This window comes from Schistosoma haematobium, chromosome ZW (genome assembly GCF_000699445.3).
Source record: "Schistosoma haematobium chromosome ZW, whole genome shotgun sequence".
Classification (NCBI taxonomy): domain Eukaryota; kingdom Metazoa; phylum Platyhelminthes; class Trematoda; order Strigeidida; family Schistosomatidae; genus Schistosoma; species Schistosoma haematobium.
In genome coordinates, this window is record NC_067195.1 from 20,142,400 (window position 1) to 20,162,232 (window position 19,833).

Sequence of the window (19,833 nt, forward strand, 5' to 3'; positions counted from 1 at the left end):
ACGCACTGGCTAACGAACAACAGTCAAGGTCTTATTGCTTATAGGCTCCTGAACCTCCTTCTAATCCAGTAGCCAATAAGAAGACGATAACACGAAGGAAATCAGTTCTCTGTTGTACCCAATTCAATGATGATTCAGAACTCGTACAATAATATTACTGGGAATGTGTGAACACATAGCACACTAAATAAGAAATCATACTTTAATGATATCATATGTGAAAGGCTGCGGAGCAAACAGTACATAATTAATTTGCACTAAATAGGAAATAATAAAGTATAAAAATAGTCAATAGGTTCACTGAAAAATCACAGTAACGGGTACGTCGAAATGCAAGAATATCATTACCTATTAACAATGCGGTAAAGATATAAACAATGGTAATACGAACCATAACTCTGAAAGCTCCAACTTTCCCAATATTCATGCTGTGTTAATAAATACCTTTTCCGATTATCTCTGGCTGAGATTAAATAAGTTAACTTGAAACTTTAAAAAATAGGGATGACTAACAGAAGTTTTGTGATGTTAACTTGTAAGAAAGTTTAACACGTACCGGAACCGAACTTAGGGACTTTTGATCTACAAACAACACATGTACCTCCACCTTTACTCAATTAGTCTTTCGTTCTTAACGAACTCAGATAACAAGCCTATTAAGGCCACTTTAATTTTGCGTTAATACTATTACTGATTATTCGAAAATAATCATTTAGAACCTAAATTTCAGGGCAGGATTTTTCATCAAAAAACTAAAATTTAACTAACATATTTAAAAGTACTTCGTAAGATGAATTTCGTTTTCAGTGCCTAGTTGTTTAGTATTTTATTTCAGTCCACCATTTTCTAGGATTTGTTAAAAATCTTTCTTCCTTCTGTCCAAATTATGTCCATTTTATTATAAAAAGTTATTTTAAGACGGGATTTTAACTTTAAGTAAATTGTCGTCTGAATGCGCTTCTCTATTATACGTTAAGAATCCATATATTCTATAAGTATTCTCTTTGATTCCAATTTGTTTGATATCACACTTTCAAAACATCATTCTCAAACAATATTTACCTTTGAACATGATAAATGTATGTGCATCTTTTTGTAAGTAACTTATATAAACATTTGTAGTGTGTATAGCTGGAAACAGACGATAAAACAAACATTATCACAGTCCTCATATACACCTTCACTTTGTTTTAGTGGAACCATAGATTAATGTACAAATAAATATCTCTATTGAAAGTCTGAAATAATTACTCCAACGACGTTTGTTTCCGAAGCTGTTGCCATTCACGCTGTAGAATATTTTCCAGTAATCAAGGAGGCTGGTGTTCAGTAATGAGTTTCATTCCATTGTGTTCAACAATGAGCCGTAGTGTCGCGATTCGGACAGAACATGATCGAACCTTACGAAACTCAATATGTTGATTTTGAACTTAGACATTTACCAAATCTTTTATTCGGTTTAGTAACACTGTTGGAAACTTTGCTTGTCACTGAGAGTTATGCGTTACCTTTGTAGTTTGTACACTTATTAAGATCAGCTTTCTTCGGTATATTGATGAGTTATCTCTCTTCCCAGTCTGTTTGTACTTGTTCTTCCTCCCAAATGTTTATGGAGAAAACGTGAAACATCTTTGTAGTTACCATCGTATCTAACTGCAGTGTTTAGCTGGTGTGTTGTCTGATCCATTGTTGATTTATCTGACGGCCTTGTAGATTTCTTCGATTACCGTTGAGTATGATCTATGGAGAGGTGTTCTGTGTGTGCTGCTTGGACATCCGTTGAGTTCATTGAGACTGGTCTATTCAATAGCTCTTCACATTGCTCCACTCACCTGTTTAGCTTTTCTTGAATCTCAGTGACTGCTTTGTCTTCTTTATCCTTGAATGGTCACTCTAGTTTACAATATTTTCATACTAGTTTATTCGTCGTATCATATAGTCGTCTCGTATTTCTTCCTACAACTTTTTCTGTTGTCATTGCTAGATCTTGTACGTATTTCCGCTTGTCGGCTTCAAATGCTCCTCGTCACTTTCTTGTTTGCTTCTGTGATTCGACCTGTGAATTTTCATTCTGTGCTGTTGTCGACTATTATCTTCTTGTTTCCTTTGGTGAAACTTGCAAAGGCTGTCTACAACGATGGGTTCCTTATATTTGTGCTTCTAGAGTCTCAATAGCTGGACAGATTTTGAAGTTATTGCCTCCTCAATTCTCCTCTTGTTGGTCTATATGTTATTATAATATTCAGGGTAGACCGTATTGTATTCCTTGTGTTTATACATAGGGTAGTTGATTTTAAATGTTGCAAATTCTAAAATGTTATATATATACCGCATTACATCCTCTCGCTTGATATCGTGGACTCCAAATGACCAGTCTCTATTGGTTCATGTATATCATGTTTAGAGCAAGTAACTGAATTCAATATTTGTAAAATAAATGAGTAATGGAATACCATATTCCCTAAACTTAGTCACTGTTTCGAACATGGAAACTGATATAATAGAAATAAAGAGCTCTATGATTATCCGCATCCAATTATGTATGCTGGATAATGTAGGTTTAAAATCTTATTTCAATCCAATTTTCATGTCATTTTTATTAACTTGGCAGTAAATTATATGCATTGGCTTCAACTACGGGCGTACATGAGCACGCACAATTATATTAAGTTCATTAACAATGTAGATTAACTGTGATAACAACGTATAACGGTAGATTGTGGTTAAAATTATTTAATGTGACCTTATCAATTTCAGTGGGACGTTCAATGTGATTTAATGACAATACTAACCAACATAATCATTAATAGTAATTAAGAATGAGACAAATTTATTTTATAAGTTGAAATTTGATCTCAACAGAAAAAAGGACGTAGATAGTTTATCTTTAGTTAATTTTATTCTGTTCAGCATAATCAAATCTTGAGTCAAGTGTACATAATCTACGCTAAAACACCAAGTAGGTTTGTGATATCAAATTTCGATAATCAAGTTAAAATACGAAATAGTAAGCATTTTTGGTTCCTGATATTCCTGACTGAACATAATTTGTAATTCATAGATACTTAGATAATAACTTCTAAGTAAGAGCATTTTCGTTCAACCGAGCATCAAACTTTATACCAATTTAGTTTATTAAAGAACCATCTTTAAAACGTTTAGTCCAGGTTCAATCTGTTACTGTTAACACGTGAAAATCTCTATAAGGCAATTGTTATCATGACAAGTTGTCCGAGATAGGATTCATTCAGAAAGTGTCTAAATATGACATCTTTTGTAGTTTTAAAAACTAAAATTTTTAGAACGAATAGTGTAAGCTATGATATTGTTAACAATATTAATTCTAGCAAACATATGCATGACATATACTACTGATCGATATGTGAAGAAATCCCAATTAGTTTCTGTTTGCTTACATTACCAATACATAGTACTGTGATAAGTATGTCAATCAAGGACCATACCACTCTTTAGACTGATTTAATGCTTTATTGAAGCTTCTGGCCCAAAACCAAAATAGGCACATGCTTATGAATAAGCAGTAATAAATTATTTCTTCAGTCTGAATAGTCGTTATCAACTTCAAAATAGATAAATCTATACTCTTGAGTTATTTTTTACTACCGTCCCAGTAGGTGCTCTCTTATAGGTCGAGGCATGTCCGTCGATAAATAACCTGGCTATATATATAATGTGAGTCACACAAACCGTTTAATGGTGCATAAGGTGTGACTCAAAAATGTACAAATATACATACTCTGTGAGTTATAGTTGCTGTCCAGATGCTTAAGCTGGAGCAAATGACATCGGCATGGACTTATGAACACCGTATAAGTCAAAAGCATACACAAGGTAGATTGTTTTAAATGTTTTGTTGGCGTATGTAAAAAAAATTGGTAGACGTTCTGAAAAACAAACGATTTTATAAAGATACCTTTTGTTTTACTGAGCTGCCAGGCAACGAAAAATTCAAAACAGCCATGTCAACATTCATCTCTTGTGTCTAAATTTCGACGAACAGGTAAATTATAGTTTATAACTGTCATAAAAGTCTTCATACTTTATAAACTAGTCAAGTAGTGAGGACAGAAAAGATGCAGTAGACCGCAGGACATAAATTGCAAATACTATATTCTTCTTGCCTATTGATATTTATTTTACAATTGAAACGTATACATGCACTCATTAGAGTAACTGCTAGGTTTACAACAAGACTTATCAGATGTTAAACATAGCTTGTTTTTATTAACAGAGAAGATAAAACCAACTTGACAAGAAATCAAACTGTTTGCTTGTTGACTTTGTGAAATGCAAATAAAAGCACTTAAGAGTCATTAGAAAAATTTAGTATTAATTCAATCCTCTAGTTGTTGTGGTTGTTTCTACTTGTCTTATAACCAAGTTCTTATCTGAGAAAAATCAACCGTTTTATATTACTATTAGGAATATCATATTGGCGATGACTTTACTATCGTAAAACACGTCTCTTTAGCATAGTAACATAATGAGCTAAATTGACTAAATAGTTCAACTGAATCGTACAACCAAATATGACAATTATGATATAAATTACATTTGAAGAATCATCATAGAAACATTAACTTTGTCGTATAAGAATCTATACTTGAAATGTAAATCAGAATGTCTACAGGTTACATACATTATTAATGAGTCGGTTTAAATAAAACAATTATTAAAAGTAGAATAATTCATCTAACTATATTTAAAATCATGGAGTTTGAATAATAAGATGAAACTTCATGGAGAACTTGTAATACTTGTTTAGATAAATCGTGAAAATAACTTGCACTATCTAAAATTATGCATTCATGGAGGTGTAGTAGCAGTTAAGACGTGTTATCTAACGTCTCCAATCACTCAGAAGAACATTCTGACTAATATTACCTAATTTTATATTGTTATCAAATCGTATCAATAGGATAAATGTACTAGAAAGCAAACATCATATCAATGCTCAAAATGTGTTCTAAATAATTGCAAATAAATCTGGCTTACGGAAGCATACTCAAGTGATAGACGTGAATGTTATACATATGGCTTGACAAGAAAAATTCTTTAGAGTATCTTTATCAATCAAAGATCATCTGACATAAAGTACAAGTTAAAATGAGTACATCATGAGAAGAATTAGACGAGTAATAAGGTTTATTCTGATATCTGACAAAAAGAATATTTATAAAAAAAAACCTGTCAGTTACGATAGAAATTTCTATACACACTTGAACACATTTGAATAAAATGATGATTACTAGATATTCAACGGTTAAATAAACAAGAATACAACAACAAAGGCGAGTGTAGTGAAAATTCGACACAAAGCATTTAATTTTGCTTCACATAACCATCTAAAAAAGAAGATACACATTTGGTAGCTTAAAAATATCAGGAAATATATTTCCGTACATCGGGATACACAAACACAATATGAAAATAAAGTAAACGAGTAACGACAGTAAAATTAAATAATGTGAACACAAGATGGAAAATCTCTTGTTTCTTGAAGAAGAAATGAATGAATATCTTTTCACAGCATGTATCATTTTTATAGATATTTTATAACAGTAATGTTGCATGATTGGAATTTGGATTTTCATTCGGAATCAATAAATATCTGCCTTTTTTAAAACATATTTATAGATATAATATAGACAGCCGACTGATTGAGAATAGTGAATAAGATCAAAACAAGAAAAATAAAGTACAGGGAAGTTGTTGAACAACTTACAGAAAAATAGACAATAAAAGTATTCATTCAAAACAATGGGGGGTACACATAAAGCACATGAAATTAAAAAGTACATAAAATGAGCAAAGTAAATGAAGTAAAATAGTGAGTGAGAATCATAGAAAGGTTGTCATAAAACATAAAAATAATCAATAGCAGTTATAACTTTTATTATCTTTCCATAAACTAATCTCTCTTTGGTATGAGCTAACAACAACGTCTTCTTAGATTACCTCCTGAATCTGAGCCAACCGGACCGTAGGAACCACTTTGTCGAGTACTTAATTGTTGAGGACCTAACTTTATGCCATTTGCCTAAGTTACAAAAAAATGTAGATTGTTAGGCGAGTACAGAGATATATCTGGCCATAAAACGGGATAAGAAAAAGTTTTTAGAAATAAAAGTTAGTTAGCTAGCTAGTTACAGTTAGATTGTTAAACAAAATTAATAGTCTACTTATAATCGACAATCATCAAAATTGAAAATTATTCTTATACGTGGGAAAAAATAGTGTCTTATCGGAAACCGACAAGCAAAGAAACTAGTTATGCAGCTATGAATGAAAAATTTTTGCTGCAATTAATTGATAACACCAACTATGGTGATAAATATGTATGAAAAAAGCTCTGAATAATTGAGTCAGAGAAAAGTTATCATAGAAAATACTATATATCAACTAAATATTTATAGAATGTTAGTTACCTAAAGTATTACCGCTAATGAATATTTATGAAGACATTTTGACCAACCATACAAGTATTCGATTGTTTTTAATAAGTTCTTCACTTAACAAGTGCATGAAAGAAGACAAGCAGATTAAGGTGTATTGTATCGACTTCTTAACGAGTGTGAATACAGGATTACCAGTGTATTCACTATTTGTCGATAACAAATTTTGCAAAAGTTAGTGGTGCCCAGTATTTAAACAAAGTGGGTTGAACTGATATATAACTGGAAATGAGAGTATGTTACTTATTAAAAAGGCTTTTGGAGTTCAAGACCAAAATGGGTTTGAATCAGTTCCGATGATTATATTTTGATGACTCAAAAGAACCAGCTACCTTTCAACGAATCCTGTACCCAATGAACTAGGTGTTGAAATGAATTTACTTAGTATGAACACTAGGCAATAACAACTTACGTTCAATTCACAAGAACATGGGTACTTTTTCATGCAATCAATCTAATATCTTAGGTTGCCTAGAACTGGAGAGATCTCGTAAAGTGGGCATTCATAGCTCACTGGCTAATCGTTGATGTTTCGTGTTCATGTACATATTATAAAACTTTTTAAAAGCTTAATATTCGAACAACCTTATTTGTCTCAACGAAGACATCGTGAAAATAGTTATGCACCCAAAATTATAAATATATATTGATCGGACCTAGAAATAATACCCGAATTTGAGGTAAATTCACGAAAGTAGCAGAGTTATTAGAAAAAGAAACTATAAAAGAAGCACACATGGAATTATATACAAACCATTTATTGCTCAGCGATATAACCAAGTAGATCGATAAAAAGAGCAACAGGAGAAATCAACGGTACAATTGACAGACATTACCGGATGACAGTCTTTCAGACACTTCCACTGAAATACTTTATTCTAAAAATACTAGGATACAGTTTCTTGTTATCTTCAGAATACAATAATGTGACAGATTCAAGCATGTTTCATCTACTTTGATAGGGCTATTACTAACTTCATAAATACCGAATGGACAGCTTCGATTTAGTACTAAGATCTCCTGGTCTTTTGTACAAACAGTTCATACTCTATCAGTAAGAACTAACAACTATAAACCGTTTCGCTATACTATGCGAAAAACAGCTAACAACCTATGCACTTCAAATGTGAATGACATTATTAAAATGAGTTCTATATAAACACACACCAGTTATTTAACAATAAACAAGACCAGGCTACATTTATTGTAAAAAATTAAATGGGTCATCTTGATAAAACTTGATGTCAGTGATACGAATGTTAACTTATGATGTATGATGAAAGTATTTCATTTCATTGGTAGTGAATTATTTAATATGAATAAATAAATAAAATATCCAAAACCAATGTCCAAACTCGTTTAGAAACATAGTGAAATAAAAATTCACATGGTATTAAAAACCAATGGAATAAATACTTGTGTATATTCATTCACAAATCGGTCGACTTGATAGTTACTTCAATATTATAAATAAACAAATCATGGCAATTGATTCATACAGATATTAGTCAATATTTGAATAAATAGTAGAAGTTAGGATCGGAGTATATAGAAGACGTTAGTTTCAAAAACTTAACTTAAAATCATCGCAGAGATTGAAATGACATTTGACTACGCCTAAACCATCCTTTAATTGCTGACCATCCCACACATAGGAAAAGGAGAAAGGCTGTGTGTAACCTCAACAACCCCGCCTGGCGAAAATACACTAATCAGCCCACTTACACTCTATTATGGAAGTTCAAGAATTTTCCTATAGAACAGTTATTCACGACTCATGACGAAAGCCAAAATTCTTCGGCAATCACCAACACCATATCTCCTCCGACAAAACCAAAACCGACAATCAATACACGCACATGGAATGTCGGAGACTGATAAAGATTAGGACAACCATTCGAGTAACCGAGGAAATCAGCAGACGCAACCTGAATGTGTTTGCAATAAGTAAAACACACTAAACACTATCTCAACAAAAACAATAACTTCGACAGATCACTCATTGTATTTCGTTCAGAAACAGAAATATTCAATACATACAAGGAGTCGCACTCACGTTATCCAAAGAACCAGGATAAGCGCTTATGTAACACAAGAGAAATACAAGGCTCCAGGACCATTTAAGCATCACTCAAGACAAAGAAACCAAGGACTACAATCGACGCTATCCTCTGCAACAAACTTACCAGTCACCACAGAGATTATTATTATTATTGTTATAGTTTGAACACATTGATACTGGTACGAGGAATCACCAAATAAATATGCGCCACACTAATCTCATTTGATTTGTGTGAGGGCTGTGATACTGCTCGGGTGCCCAAACCGAAGCAGAGAACATAGAGAACATCTTAAACACCAGTTTTACGAAGTACTCCAACTCACCCTGAACAAATCTTCAAGAAAAATGTTGATCATCCTGATATGAAACATCGACACCGAATTCCGGACAGACAATACCGGATACTAACGCATTACGGGACGACATAGACTACGAGGGTAACGAGAATGGAGTGCGACTGGAGAATCTATGTGCTATCAACAACATGGTGACTATAGACGGCAGTATTTCTCCCGACAATCCCATACACAAAGCTACACAGGAATCACAGGAACACACTACAAGAAACGAGACTGACCACATCTGCGTCAATAAAATATTTACAAGGTGCATGTGAGATGTACGAACAGAGAGGGGAGAACAGATTTTGCGTCATATTAGCACGTGGTAGTGACCAAGCTCAAACTGAAGTTGAAGAAACACTGTATAGTTGGATAAGTAGCATTAAGAAGGTCTGATATCCCATCCCTAAAAGGTGCTGACGAGCTCAGCGAGTACGTCAAGTAACTAAAAAGTGTATTCGGTCGTGTTAACAAGTGTAGATTACCTGGTTGGGGACTGTAAATTACAGGAAACAAAATCGTTCGCAATTGTCCAGGTCCATCCATTCTTTATCTTCCCACAATTTCTAAGCTTCTGAGTTTCTCATAATTTACTTTTTATTTGACTAATTTATAATTCCTTGAGCCAAATCTTCGTTTCCCAGTCTTTTCAATTACCACTAATACTGCTACAACTTCTCATATTCTGTGATTTGAACTAACAATTCCATTTCGCTGTGCTAACTCGGTGAGGCAACACAAACCTACGTACGGATGTACCAGGTTCTACGTTGTTTTTGACTGACTAACTGAGTGTATTCCAATTGAAGACTGGTGTTAGACAAAGATGATTCCTCTCGTTTTTCCTCTTTCCGAAGGCTGTTGACTGGATTGTGAAGACCTCCACTACATAGGAGACAAGAGAAAATACTAAACGCGGTGGACATAGTGAACCCAAATAGATGATTTGCACTTTGCAGACCACTTAGCTTTTCCACTGCATACATGACAACAAATGTAAATGAAGACAGCCAGTGTATCAGCGGCTTCTCCAGTACCAGATGTCAACAATCACAAAGGAAGAAAAGAGATCCTGTAATATGATGCGGTGAGCACCACCTGACTCACCTGTGTTGGAGTCACTGGAAGACTTGAGAGCCTTCACGTACCTGTACAGCCTTATCGACAAACAAGAAGAATCTGATGCAGGTGTGGAGGTTTGAACTGAAAAGGAAAGAGCAACATCCTTACAACTGAAAAATGTCTGAGACTCAATGGTTCCTTTACACAAGGTCAAAGTCGTTAAGGGAAATGGAAAAGAGGTAAACAAAAACATGGCGTCGAGGATCGGAGGTAGACGTCAGGACCATAAATAATACTCGGCAACAACTAAAAAGGGAAGGCCATGACTGGGTTTGTTGGAGCTTTCTGGTCAGTAACCTATGCCCAAAAGAGGTAATAGGTCTAAGTATGTAGTGTGGAGATATTTGGAAACTTCTGGTTTTCACGAAATTGTTCGACATAAATTCAACGGCACTATGAAATTAATTCACAAAGGATTAACTTTTTTGAAATTTGAAAGTCAAGATTATAAATGATCCGTGAGCGTGTCATTTTTGAAAGGATTAGCATATGCATTCAAGAGTAAGAAAATTTGAGTATGAAAGACAAGTTTCTAAAACGTTGATCTTCAAAAATGATGCGGTAGGTTTCAACTTTCCTTCACATATTTTGGTTTAAGCAGTTGGGTGGTATTTCTGATATTTGCCACACAAAAAACTCTTTCAGTCCTTAACTCTTTGAGAATGACCTCCAAGGAATTTCAAGCGGACTTAGCAATCCCCGGTGATATGGAGACTAATATATGAAATTTTCATGATAAGTGCTACTTTGTTGAGATAAAAATAAAACAAGAAAGTATTTGTAATTTTTTCAGATGGTCCATTTACTTAAAATTTAACTCTCGTTCTACTTCACAGTAGAATACTTGAGGGTCGAGAAAACTTACGTCAAAATACCAACCTATGAATAATCACAGGTTTAAGGAAGACTGCTTTCATATAACAGACCATGTCTAATTATAACCGATCAAGGCGAATTAATTGATTATTTTTATAACGGTTAAAACTAATGAATAAAGTATTTTTGTACAAACCTAAATAAGGTAATGAAAACGGAAACTTTCTTTCGAAACAACAGACACCTACATCATTATTGATATCTAAAAGACCTAGTTGTAAGCGTTCATAGATAGCGCGTGCGGTAGTGGCAAAGGCTTGTTCTACATTTACTCCGGTTTTAGCTGATGTTTCTAGGAATAATAAATTATTCTCACGAGCGAATGCTTCAGCTTCTTCTTGTTTAACCTCTCGCCTCGCATCCAAATCACACTTATTCCCAACTAATGTAATAACCATATTTGGGCTTGCATGCTGCCGAGCATCTTGCAACCAGGATGCCAAATGGTTGAACGTATCACGCCTAATAAACGTTAAAAATTGAAAGAATAAAATCAACACAAAATATGATCGATTGATTTTACGAAATACTGTAGAGAAAAGTAAAGTTATTTAACATATTACATTATGACTAATAATTAAAGTGAAGACTGAAACAACCAGTTTACCCAATAAATTGACTTTAATAGGCATCGAAATTATGCAACGTTGATTGACAAAATGAAGATGTACATGTCAAGGTACTAACAGAAAATGAAATTTATAACTGAACATTACAACTACACTGACGAAAGATCACTGTTGAACCTGAAGCTATCTAAGCAAGAGATCTAAGTGAAGTGTACAAAATTCGGATTCACCATATTAACATGCACTTCGTTGATAAGCATTTCAGAACTTAGAAGAGGGAGAGCATCCTCTCGTAGAACTCAGTTTTTACACAGAGCAATGTTACTTAAAGAACAAGAGAGAGTTTCTGTTCTGAACTTCACACTTACGGTTACTGGGGAAAACTGAAAGTAAAACTCAGTAACATGACAAAATGTAAGCTGATGGCGATATAATCGGAAGAATAGCGTAGAAGCATAGCTTCTAAGGTTGTCATCCGAAAAATTATTATTTATGTCTTAATTGCATAATTCGTAAACACTTACGCTGTTGCATTTTTCGAATTACAGAGTGAAAAGTGCTAAAGTTAGACACAGAACACTGTTCAAAGCAGTTAATGATGATGAGGCTGTGGATCTTCATCGATGGAGGAGATTCAAACATGAATTACGTATGCTTAATATACACTTACCTCGATGTTAGATGTTGGTTGATGAGGAAATATCTTGTAATAAAGACGAGGAGAAATCGAAACGTAGGATAAGTCCTAAACGTCACTGATCGTTAGGCTAAGCCATGTTAACATGTGCTGAGCACTTGGGGCTAGCGCAGTCATCATTAAATTTGGTTAAAGACGCTGCGCAATATAGCTAGAATCGGCCGTAATCGTCTAGCTGTACTCACTATTCGTTTACCTCTATAACCTGAGTTCTCTTCACTATTTATTCTGCGAGTTCGTTCTTGTATTTGGGATATTCTCTATGACGAATATTTTCTGTCATTGATACTACTACTTATTAATACTCTCTTTATAAAGCTAATGTGGTGTGGCCAGGTGTGTGTGCTAGCTTACAGATTGCTGACTAAATCAAGAAGTTTATTTACATCGCAGATTCTTTGCTATTTAAATGACCCTAAATAGCTGAATCCTCTGTTGTTGAAACTCATGTACCAACTACCGGTTTATGTACCCAACCTTCAGCTACATTTTAGATATATGACTGCAAGGGAAACTACCCAGGTCCCTAAACTGGAGTAGGTTGAGAGAGGTTTAAACTTACAACCTACTGGTAAAACGTTTAGTGTCTGAACTAAAAACCCACCGCTCCAGTGACTATGCAAAGTCTCGTTATTGACTTTCACCATATTTAAAAGACTCGTATTAATAACCCTGATGGCATCAGTTGGTCCATCACAGTTTTCCTAAGTCCTAAAATAAGGAAAACCACTGACTTGAAATGTTATTAACACAGCTCAGAACAGAAACCTATCGTTATTCTGCCTCACTTTCCTATCACATTCTTCACAGATATATTCTTATAAGACAACGAAATCCAAAATCAGTTCCTTTCTCAACTGGATTGGAATTACGCTTCGCCAATATTCATTATTCTTACAGTTTTTGACAGGAAATGTCGTTTTTATACATTTTGTTCTGTACGAACTTACTTTACTGGTTACATCCCTTTCCAACTCCAGCAAAGAATTGCGCTTGGTAATTACTAACTTTTTATAACCTAGTTCTCTACCAACAATATATTCAAAGATATTATAATATTGTTAACTCCTATCACTTACTATATTACAATCCTGTCGAGGTTATTAATAGACTTAGTGGTATCAAGTAATGGGGTAGTGGTTTCGTGGTGAAAGTTGAGTTGCAGGTCCAAACTGTATTTCATCTACTTTGGTTTGGACAATCAGGTAATATCACTATCTCTTAAACAACGTGTTGGCCAATGATGTACTTAAAAAATTACTTGATATATGAGTTACATCAAGCGGAAACCACAAGCTGTAATCCGAAAACTTTAATGAAGTGTTACAATTATTTATCTTTCTTGTGTCTGAATTACTATAATTATTGAGGTGAACTTACAAACGGTTAGCTTGGCTCAAGTAGAAATAATTAAAGTAAGAATAACTTTTAATAAGTCTGTTGAGTTGAATCACTTTGGTAACATTTAAATTCAATAAAGCATCACTAGTCGTTTTATTTCTGATCGATTATGGTGTATTAACGATGGCCTGTATAGTTAAGTAAACCTGATAAGTACCCAAACTCGTGTCTACTAAACTGAAACAACAGCTAAGAAACTGCCATTTACAAATCTAGCTAAGAAAATAATAAGCCTTAATATTTAGTGATGTTTAGGTGCCTAGAACGCTCTAGTTCTCCATACTGAGTCGACATAAAGGAAGAACATGTATCAAAATTAGTGCAGTTAATGCTTTCAGTTAATATCCACAATACGTTAGTGAAGTGAAGAAATTAAAAAATCAAAGATTTCATAACAAACCTGGTAACATCGTAAACAAGAAGAGCACCTGCCGCACCCCGATAATACGACCTGGTTATGGAACGAAAACTTTCTTGTCCAGCCTGCATAAGAATTAAAGTAACAGTAATAAGTAAAATGTAATGAAGGTGAACTGAAGAGTTTATTGAATAGTGTGATTAGGTAGAAATTTAGATAGACGGCTAATTAAATTTAAATATAGATTATTGAGGACATATTTAGGCAAATAACTAATATTTACTTAAGCAATGATTATCAACACGACACTAATCCCCTAGTATAAGCCACTAAATTTACTTCAAAGACAGTCGTTAGGAAGCATATACAGTAATAGACTGTTTGTGAATGTGAACTATTACAGAAATTTTGTTGTAGAAAGTAACTAATTGATATGGAATGATCTCAAAATCAATTCCTATCAGTAGTTAACGTCAGTTGAAATCTATTTGTTGTATATAATATTTAAGTACAGTGCACTATTTAGGGACACAAGGTAGTGTTCCAAACCCAAGATATTTCATAATCACAGTTCGGCATTTATAAAATATACATTATTCGAGGTTGATATTGAGACGAGAATAAGGTTGAGTCAACCAGTATCAATTAGTACAATAGATATAATGCCGTACGCCTAATGCTACATAAAAAGAGAAATACCACCGGTATCAGACACTGAACGCTAATGAAAATACAGTCAAAAGTGGACAGCAGGCCTCATGTTAAACAAGCAAATGTAATTAGTCGATTAGGATGGAAAGTGGTAGTCCCTTGTCATGAACACTTTAAACAAACAGTCTCAAGCTATTCACAAATTATTTGCCCTGTAAATTGCGGTTTTACTAAATCATAACCACAAAATGGACTACAGTATTGACCTACTGAAGCTCATATTTTAGACGTATAGTTATTCTAAAATTCCCTGCTACGACCTAGGGTGGGGAGTCAACTCTCCCTCTCGAAATGCTCACATGGCCAAGTGTATGCAGCTACTGCCAGGGAAATCCTACTCATTGCCCTCTCGAGGCGGTGTTGATTACGAAATTGAAAGGACTAGTGTCTACTCATTTGCGGATAAACCTTTCGCCTTTTACTAAAGATTTCCGTGGGAAGGCACAGTACAATGAGTTTAATATCACTTTTTCCAACTTCAAAGTCCAAAAACCGAGATCAAATCGTTTACATCTGGAGTTCCGTTTCTCGCATCGAGTAGTAAATTACTGGAATTCTCTACCGGAACACGTAATACCAGCACCTGTTGATATATTTGAAACGAGATTGGACCTACACAGTGTGACAAACTGCAAGGATTAATAGAGGTCGATAGACCTGTTGTCCCTATTGCTGAAGACTGAAAAGCGAATGTCCGGCGCTTCAACCGGGTTTATGGACGCGGATGGTCCATCTAGAGTTCTTGGGAAACCCTGGTTCCAAACCAATGGTGCACATGGGCTACACTATCCTGTGGGAACAAATGGCGTATGAACCTATTGTTGGTCACCGGCTACCATGAGACTGCATCTCCTGACGTTGTTCCACTGCGTTGTGGATCAGACCTCCAGGTCGAGGGCTACAGGTGTGACCCCCTACGAAAACCACTTACTTCGGTTTAGGCAACCGGACAGTATTATAGCCCACACATAAATCAAGTGACTTGTGTGGTGCATATGTATTTGGTGCCTCTTCGTACCAATATTTATGTGTTCAAATAAATAAATAAATAAAATAAATTAAGACCTGTATACAGAGATATTGGTGATTAACTTATTTATGTAAAGCTAGTCAGCTAGATAAAGTCCCACGACCCACCTAACATTACATAAGTACCAGTTTTGGATCTGAAATGTTTACACGAAAAATATTTTAATAGGATTAGAGCTGTCATAAATGCCTGAACTTAGCCAAAATTCTTTTCAATAAAATTAATGTTGTGATAAAGTTTTGTAGGTGCTGCATATTACAAGGGCGTTATTGAGACTACTCGCACTTGCTAAGACCTAAAACAAGAAGTTTTAGGTTGTAATTTTGTTCCAGTTTAAGTTTCTGAATGAGAAGAGATTGATTACATATCAAAAGATCGGATAAATCTGGCTTCAAAAGAAAACTAACCGTGTCCCAGACTTGAAGCTTTATTTGCTTGTCACCAATATTCACCATTCGAGCGCCAAACTCTACCCCTATCGTTAAGTCATATACAGGCTGGAACCGTTGGTCCGTAAATTGGAGAAGCAAGCACGATTTGCCAACAGCTAACGAGGTAATATCCACGTACACAACATACCAGTGTCCCCAATAATGATGTATTTGAACAGATATGCATAAGACATTCTCAGTTTAGTTTAAAGTATGTGACCAATACTGTACTATTCCGAAAAACACGACCCAATATCTGCGCAGTCAAGTTCAACGTATGAGTTAGTGTTATAGTTCGGTATTTGATAAAAAATCAAATTCAGCAATCTTCTGATCAAATGTGTACAACTTGCAGGATGGTATACAGAGCGGAACTACTATGACTCGACATTCAGTAAGGCCAACCTCCGACAGTACGAATGACCTAGACCTGTCAAATGTCCTCCCTAATATTCAATATACCTAATATCTTTGTGAAGAGCTTTATTTCTTTTCATCGGTTTCATGTTGTGTCGGTAAGGCTCTAGGTATTTGGTAATGTTAAATAGCCTCTAGACTAATAAAATACACCATTTTTTCGAAGTTCGTTAGCGTAAAGTTGTTTCTTCATTGCTCTCCACTCTTTGTTTTCCTGTAACGTATGTTGAGGCCTACTGGTGCAAAGGTTGCTGCCACACTGTTTATCTACAATGGTGTTTGTTCGTGCGTATGGGATAGAAGAGCCAGATTGTCTGCAAAGTCAAAATCTTCTAGTTGCATACAACCTGTCAAATTTATTACGTGCTTCCCATCAGATGTGGTCTTCACAATTCAGCCAACCACTAAGAGGAAGGACAATAGGGATAATAAGCAGTCTTTTCTGACCTTGTTCCTCGCTTGGAATGCGTTTGTCAGCTGCCCTCTATGCACGACCTTTCACTGTAGTCCGTCGTATGTATTTCAGATGACGTTAACTATTTTCCCAGGTACTCCGTAGTGTCGAAGAAGTTTCCATAAGGTTCTCCTACCCAAATGCTTTCTTATAATCGATGGCGTTAATGTGTAGTGACGGATTTCTTTCAGTCGATTACTCAACAATGATCCGTAATGTCGCGATCTGGTCTGCACACGACCGGTCCTTACGGAATCCAGCCTGTTGACCTCGAAGCTGGGCGTCCACTGAATTTTTCACCCGGTCAAGCAACAGTAGTGTGACAGTAGTGTGATTCCTTTGCTGTCCTCACATTTTCTCAGATCTCCTTTCTGTGGTATCTTGATGAGACATCATTTTCCAGTGCATCAGCATTTGTTTTCCCTCCCATATCTTCCTAAGTAGATTGTGAAGCATGTTTGCAGTTACTTCTATGTCTGACTTTGGTGTTCCGGCTGACATATTGTCAGGTCCTGCTGCTTTTCCACCCTTGATTTGTCTAATGGTTATGTTAATTTCTTCCGTTATTGGTGTAGTGACATCTATAGGAATGTCTGTGTGTGCTGCCTCAATATCCAATGGTCTATTCAAGAATTCTTCGAATTATTTAACCCATTTGTTCCTCTGTTCTTGAATCTCGGTGATTGTTTTGCCTTCTTTGTATTTGACTATTCCCTCTGGTTTACTATATTTCCCTGCTAGTTTCTTCGTTGTGTCATATAGTTGTCTCATATTTCCTTCTCTTGAAACATTTTCCGCTCTCATTGTTAGGTCTTCCATGCAGTTGCGCTCGTCAGACTGATTGCTATAATCGTAGAAATGGTAGTCGTGTTAGTAATAGGTAATTTGTGGGACAATTGCCAAACGGCTGTTCCTGAAGAAAGATGGCAATTTGTGGGCAACAATCAGGCCTCCTATTGAAACTATCCATTGAGAGTCATGTAGTCACATAGTTTTAGAAAATATTATGGATAAGATTGGTTTATGATGGGAAAAAGCATGGCCTTATTTAACTTTTCGACTTTTGATATGTAACAACGTTATTATGTGAGTATATCATAGACAAGTACCACTTTGACCCACCCCTCAGCAACTAAAGGAATAAAACACCATATAATAACAGGATCAATAGAGGAAAATCGCTATGAGTAGCACTGAATTTACCTAACAACAAGGAGGTCCTAAAAATGACAATAATCATAATCATCACGCAAACACACAAATTTAATCTGGCTTCAATTGATATGGTCAAAATTAAAATTTGCGGTGAAAATTATTCGGGGTCGAATACACAATTGATATTAGTGTGGTGATAAGTTATTATCTCAGGCTATGTGAAGATATTTTTGCTCAAATAAGACTGATGTCGTTTATGAGGAAAACATGGGATCATAGAGTCAAAAGAATTCGGTGAATAGCTTCAAGGTGGCAACCAAAACAAATAACTGAGCCTTTCATATGTGGTCCCTCTAGACCTAGATAAGTGTGGAAAACAGACTGGGAATTTAATTTTTGTCAGTAAAATCAGGATGTGTGCATGAATCAAACAGATCCATCATAAGGTGCCGGCGTTATTATGAGGGAGTAGTATATTCGTAGGAGGATAGTGAGAAAAAAAGTGAAACGAGACGAACATGTTGTTTCAGTGATGATTCACTAGGACGTTTTGTGAATATTTGTCAGAGTAAGATCACGCACTGATACCCACTAAAATTAGCAGCACTTGAATTAAATTTCAAACACTTATTGGATTATTAATGTTCAGGAATTGTTCGTCGTAGTAGCGAACTCTTACAACCTGGTTACCGGATGGTTTCAGTACCACGCCTTTCACAACAGATACGAGCTTAGAGTTACAGTTTAGTCCCTCATCAGTATTTGTCGTCATTATGCTTCCCCATAAAGTACTGAGGATTCATTCCCATGAGCCTGTTTGCTTAGAGTTTACGGTGTCTGTGTTAATGATCAATTAGATCCATGAGCTAATAGTGGGATAGTTGTCATTTTCGCAGTCGCTGTAAACGAAGATAAGTGTTGAGTTATGCTTTGTGTTCTGTGTGGTTTAGTCCATAGTTCACGATGTACATGACCCATTTCTTATGAACAGATTGACATTTTTAAAGTAATGATCAACTATTTACAACATAGACCTTCAAGGGAAACACTACCCTAGTAGGGTTATCAAGGAACATTCCGGAGCTATCTTCAGGCCATCCACTCATTTGCAACTATTTTTCATTATTTTGTTATTATCTGAGAACATTAGTTTCGATTAGAATATGATCGTCTGAGTTGGTAGAATAGCGAAACCAATAGGAGTCTAAGATGCTGTAGGCATGGGAAAACAACCTCAATACTGTTCAAGATTTTTCTCAACTCCAACTATGAAGAGATCGAGTCAAACAAAACGTTTTGCCTCAGAAACGTTGGTGAACTGAAATCATTGCCTCCACTATCAATGTTCCCTCCTCTTTTTGTGTTAGGCTCTCTTCCAGTGATGGTTCAATAGAGATCATGTCGAACTTCAGGGTTTATATTCCAGTCGTTTAGAGAACGTCACGTCTACAATTATCAGTTCACAAGAATACTAAACGGTCAAGGCTTATAGCAGAAGGATAAAGTATGAGTTTCCGGGCAAAATATAAGCTATTGGGAAAGATTAGAGGAAGATAGGTACTTAACTCAGTACAGGAGTTAAATAAATTCAATAAGGTTTCGGGCTTTCAAGACTTAACATAAAACTTTTCAGGTACATGAAAAGCTTTCTGAAAATCATGCTTCCAAATTTGAACTGGTACGCAGTTGTTTGTGTCCTAAATTTCTGAGATGTAAGCTTATCTGTATAAAAT

General features: G+C 35.2%; 1 protein-coding gene across 2 annotated transcripts; it reads right to left on the reverse strand.

The window, feature by feature from the left end:
- Positions 1–4,643: 4,643 nt before the first annotated feature.
- RAB4A_1 (Ras- protein Rab-4A) lies at positions 4,644–16,517 on the reverse strand. 2 transcript variants are annotated; one of them, XM_051210650.1, is made up of 5 exons: positions 16,223–16,517; positions 16,051–16,190; positions 13,945–14,027; positions 11,066–11,339; positions 4,644–6,061 (listed from the first exon to the last, which is right to left on the reverse strand). In XM_051210650.1, exons 1-5 carry the CDS (start codon positions 16,266–16,268, stop codon positions 5,954–5,956), a joined length of 651 nt encoding a protein of 216 aa, XP_051070665.1. In that variant the 5' UTR covers positions 16,269–16,517; the 3' UTR covers positions 4,644–5,953. The 2 variants fall into 2 exon arrangements, with proteins under 2 accessions (XP_051070665.1, XP_051070666.1); XM_051210651.1 differs by having other exon boundaries at positions 5,149–6,108.
- Positions 16,518–19,833: the final 3,316 nt, after the last annotated feature.

Coding starts and splice junctions, on each gene's coding strand:
- RAB4A_1 (XM_051210650.1), bottom strand. CDS start 16,268: ATGTCTTATGCATATCTGTTCAAATACATCATTATTGGGGACACTG. Junction 14,028..16,050: donor AGCTTCAAGTCTGGGACACG/GTTAGTTTTCTT, acceptor ATTCTTATGCAG/GCTGGACAAGAAAGTTTTCG. Junction 11,340..13,944: donor CTTGTTTACGATGTTACCAG/GTTTGTTATGAA, acceptor AACGTTTATTAG/GCGTGATACGTTCAACCATT.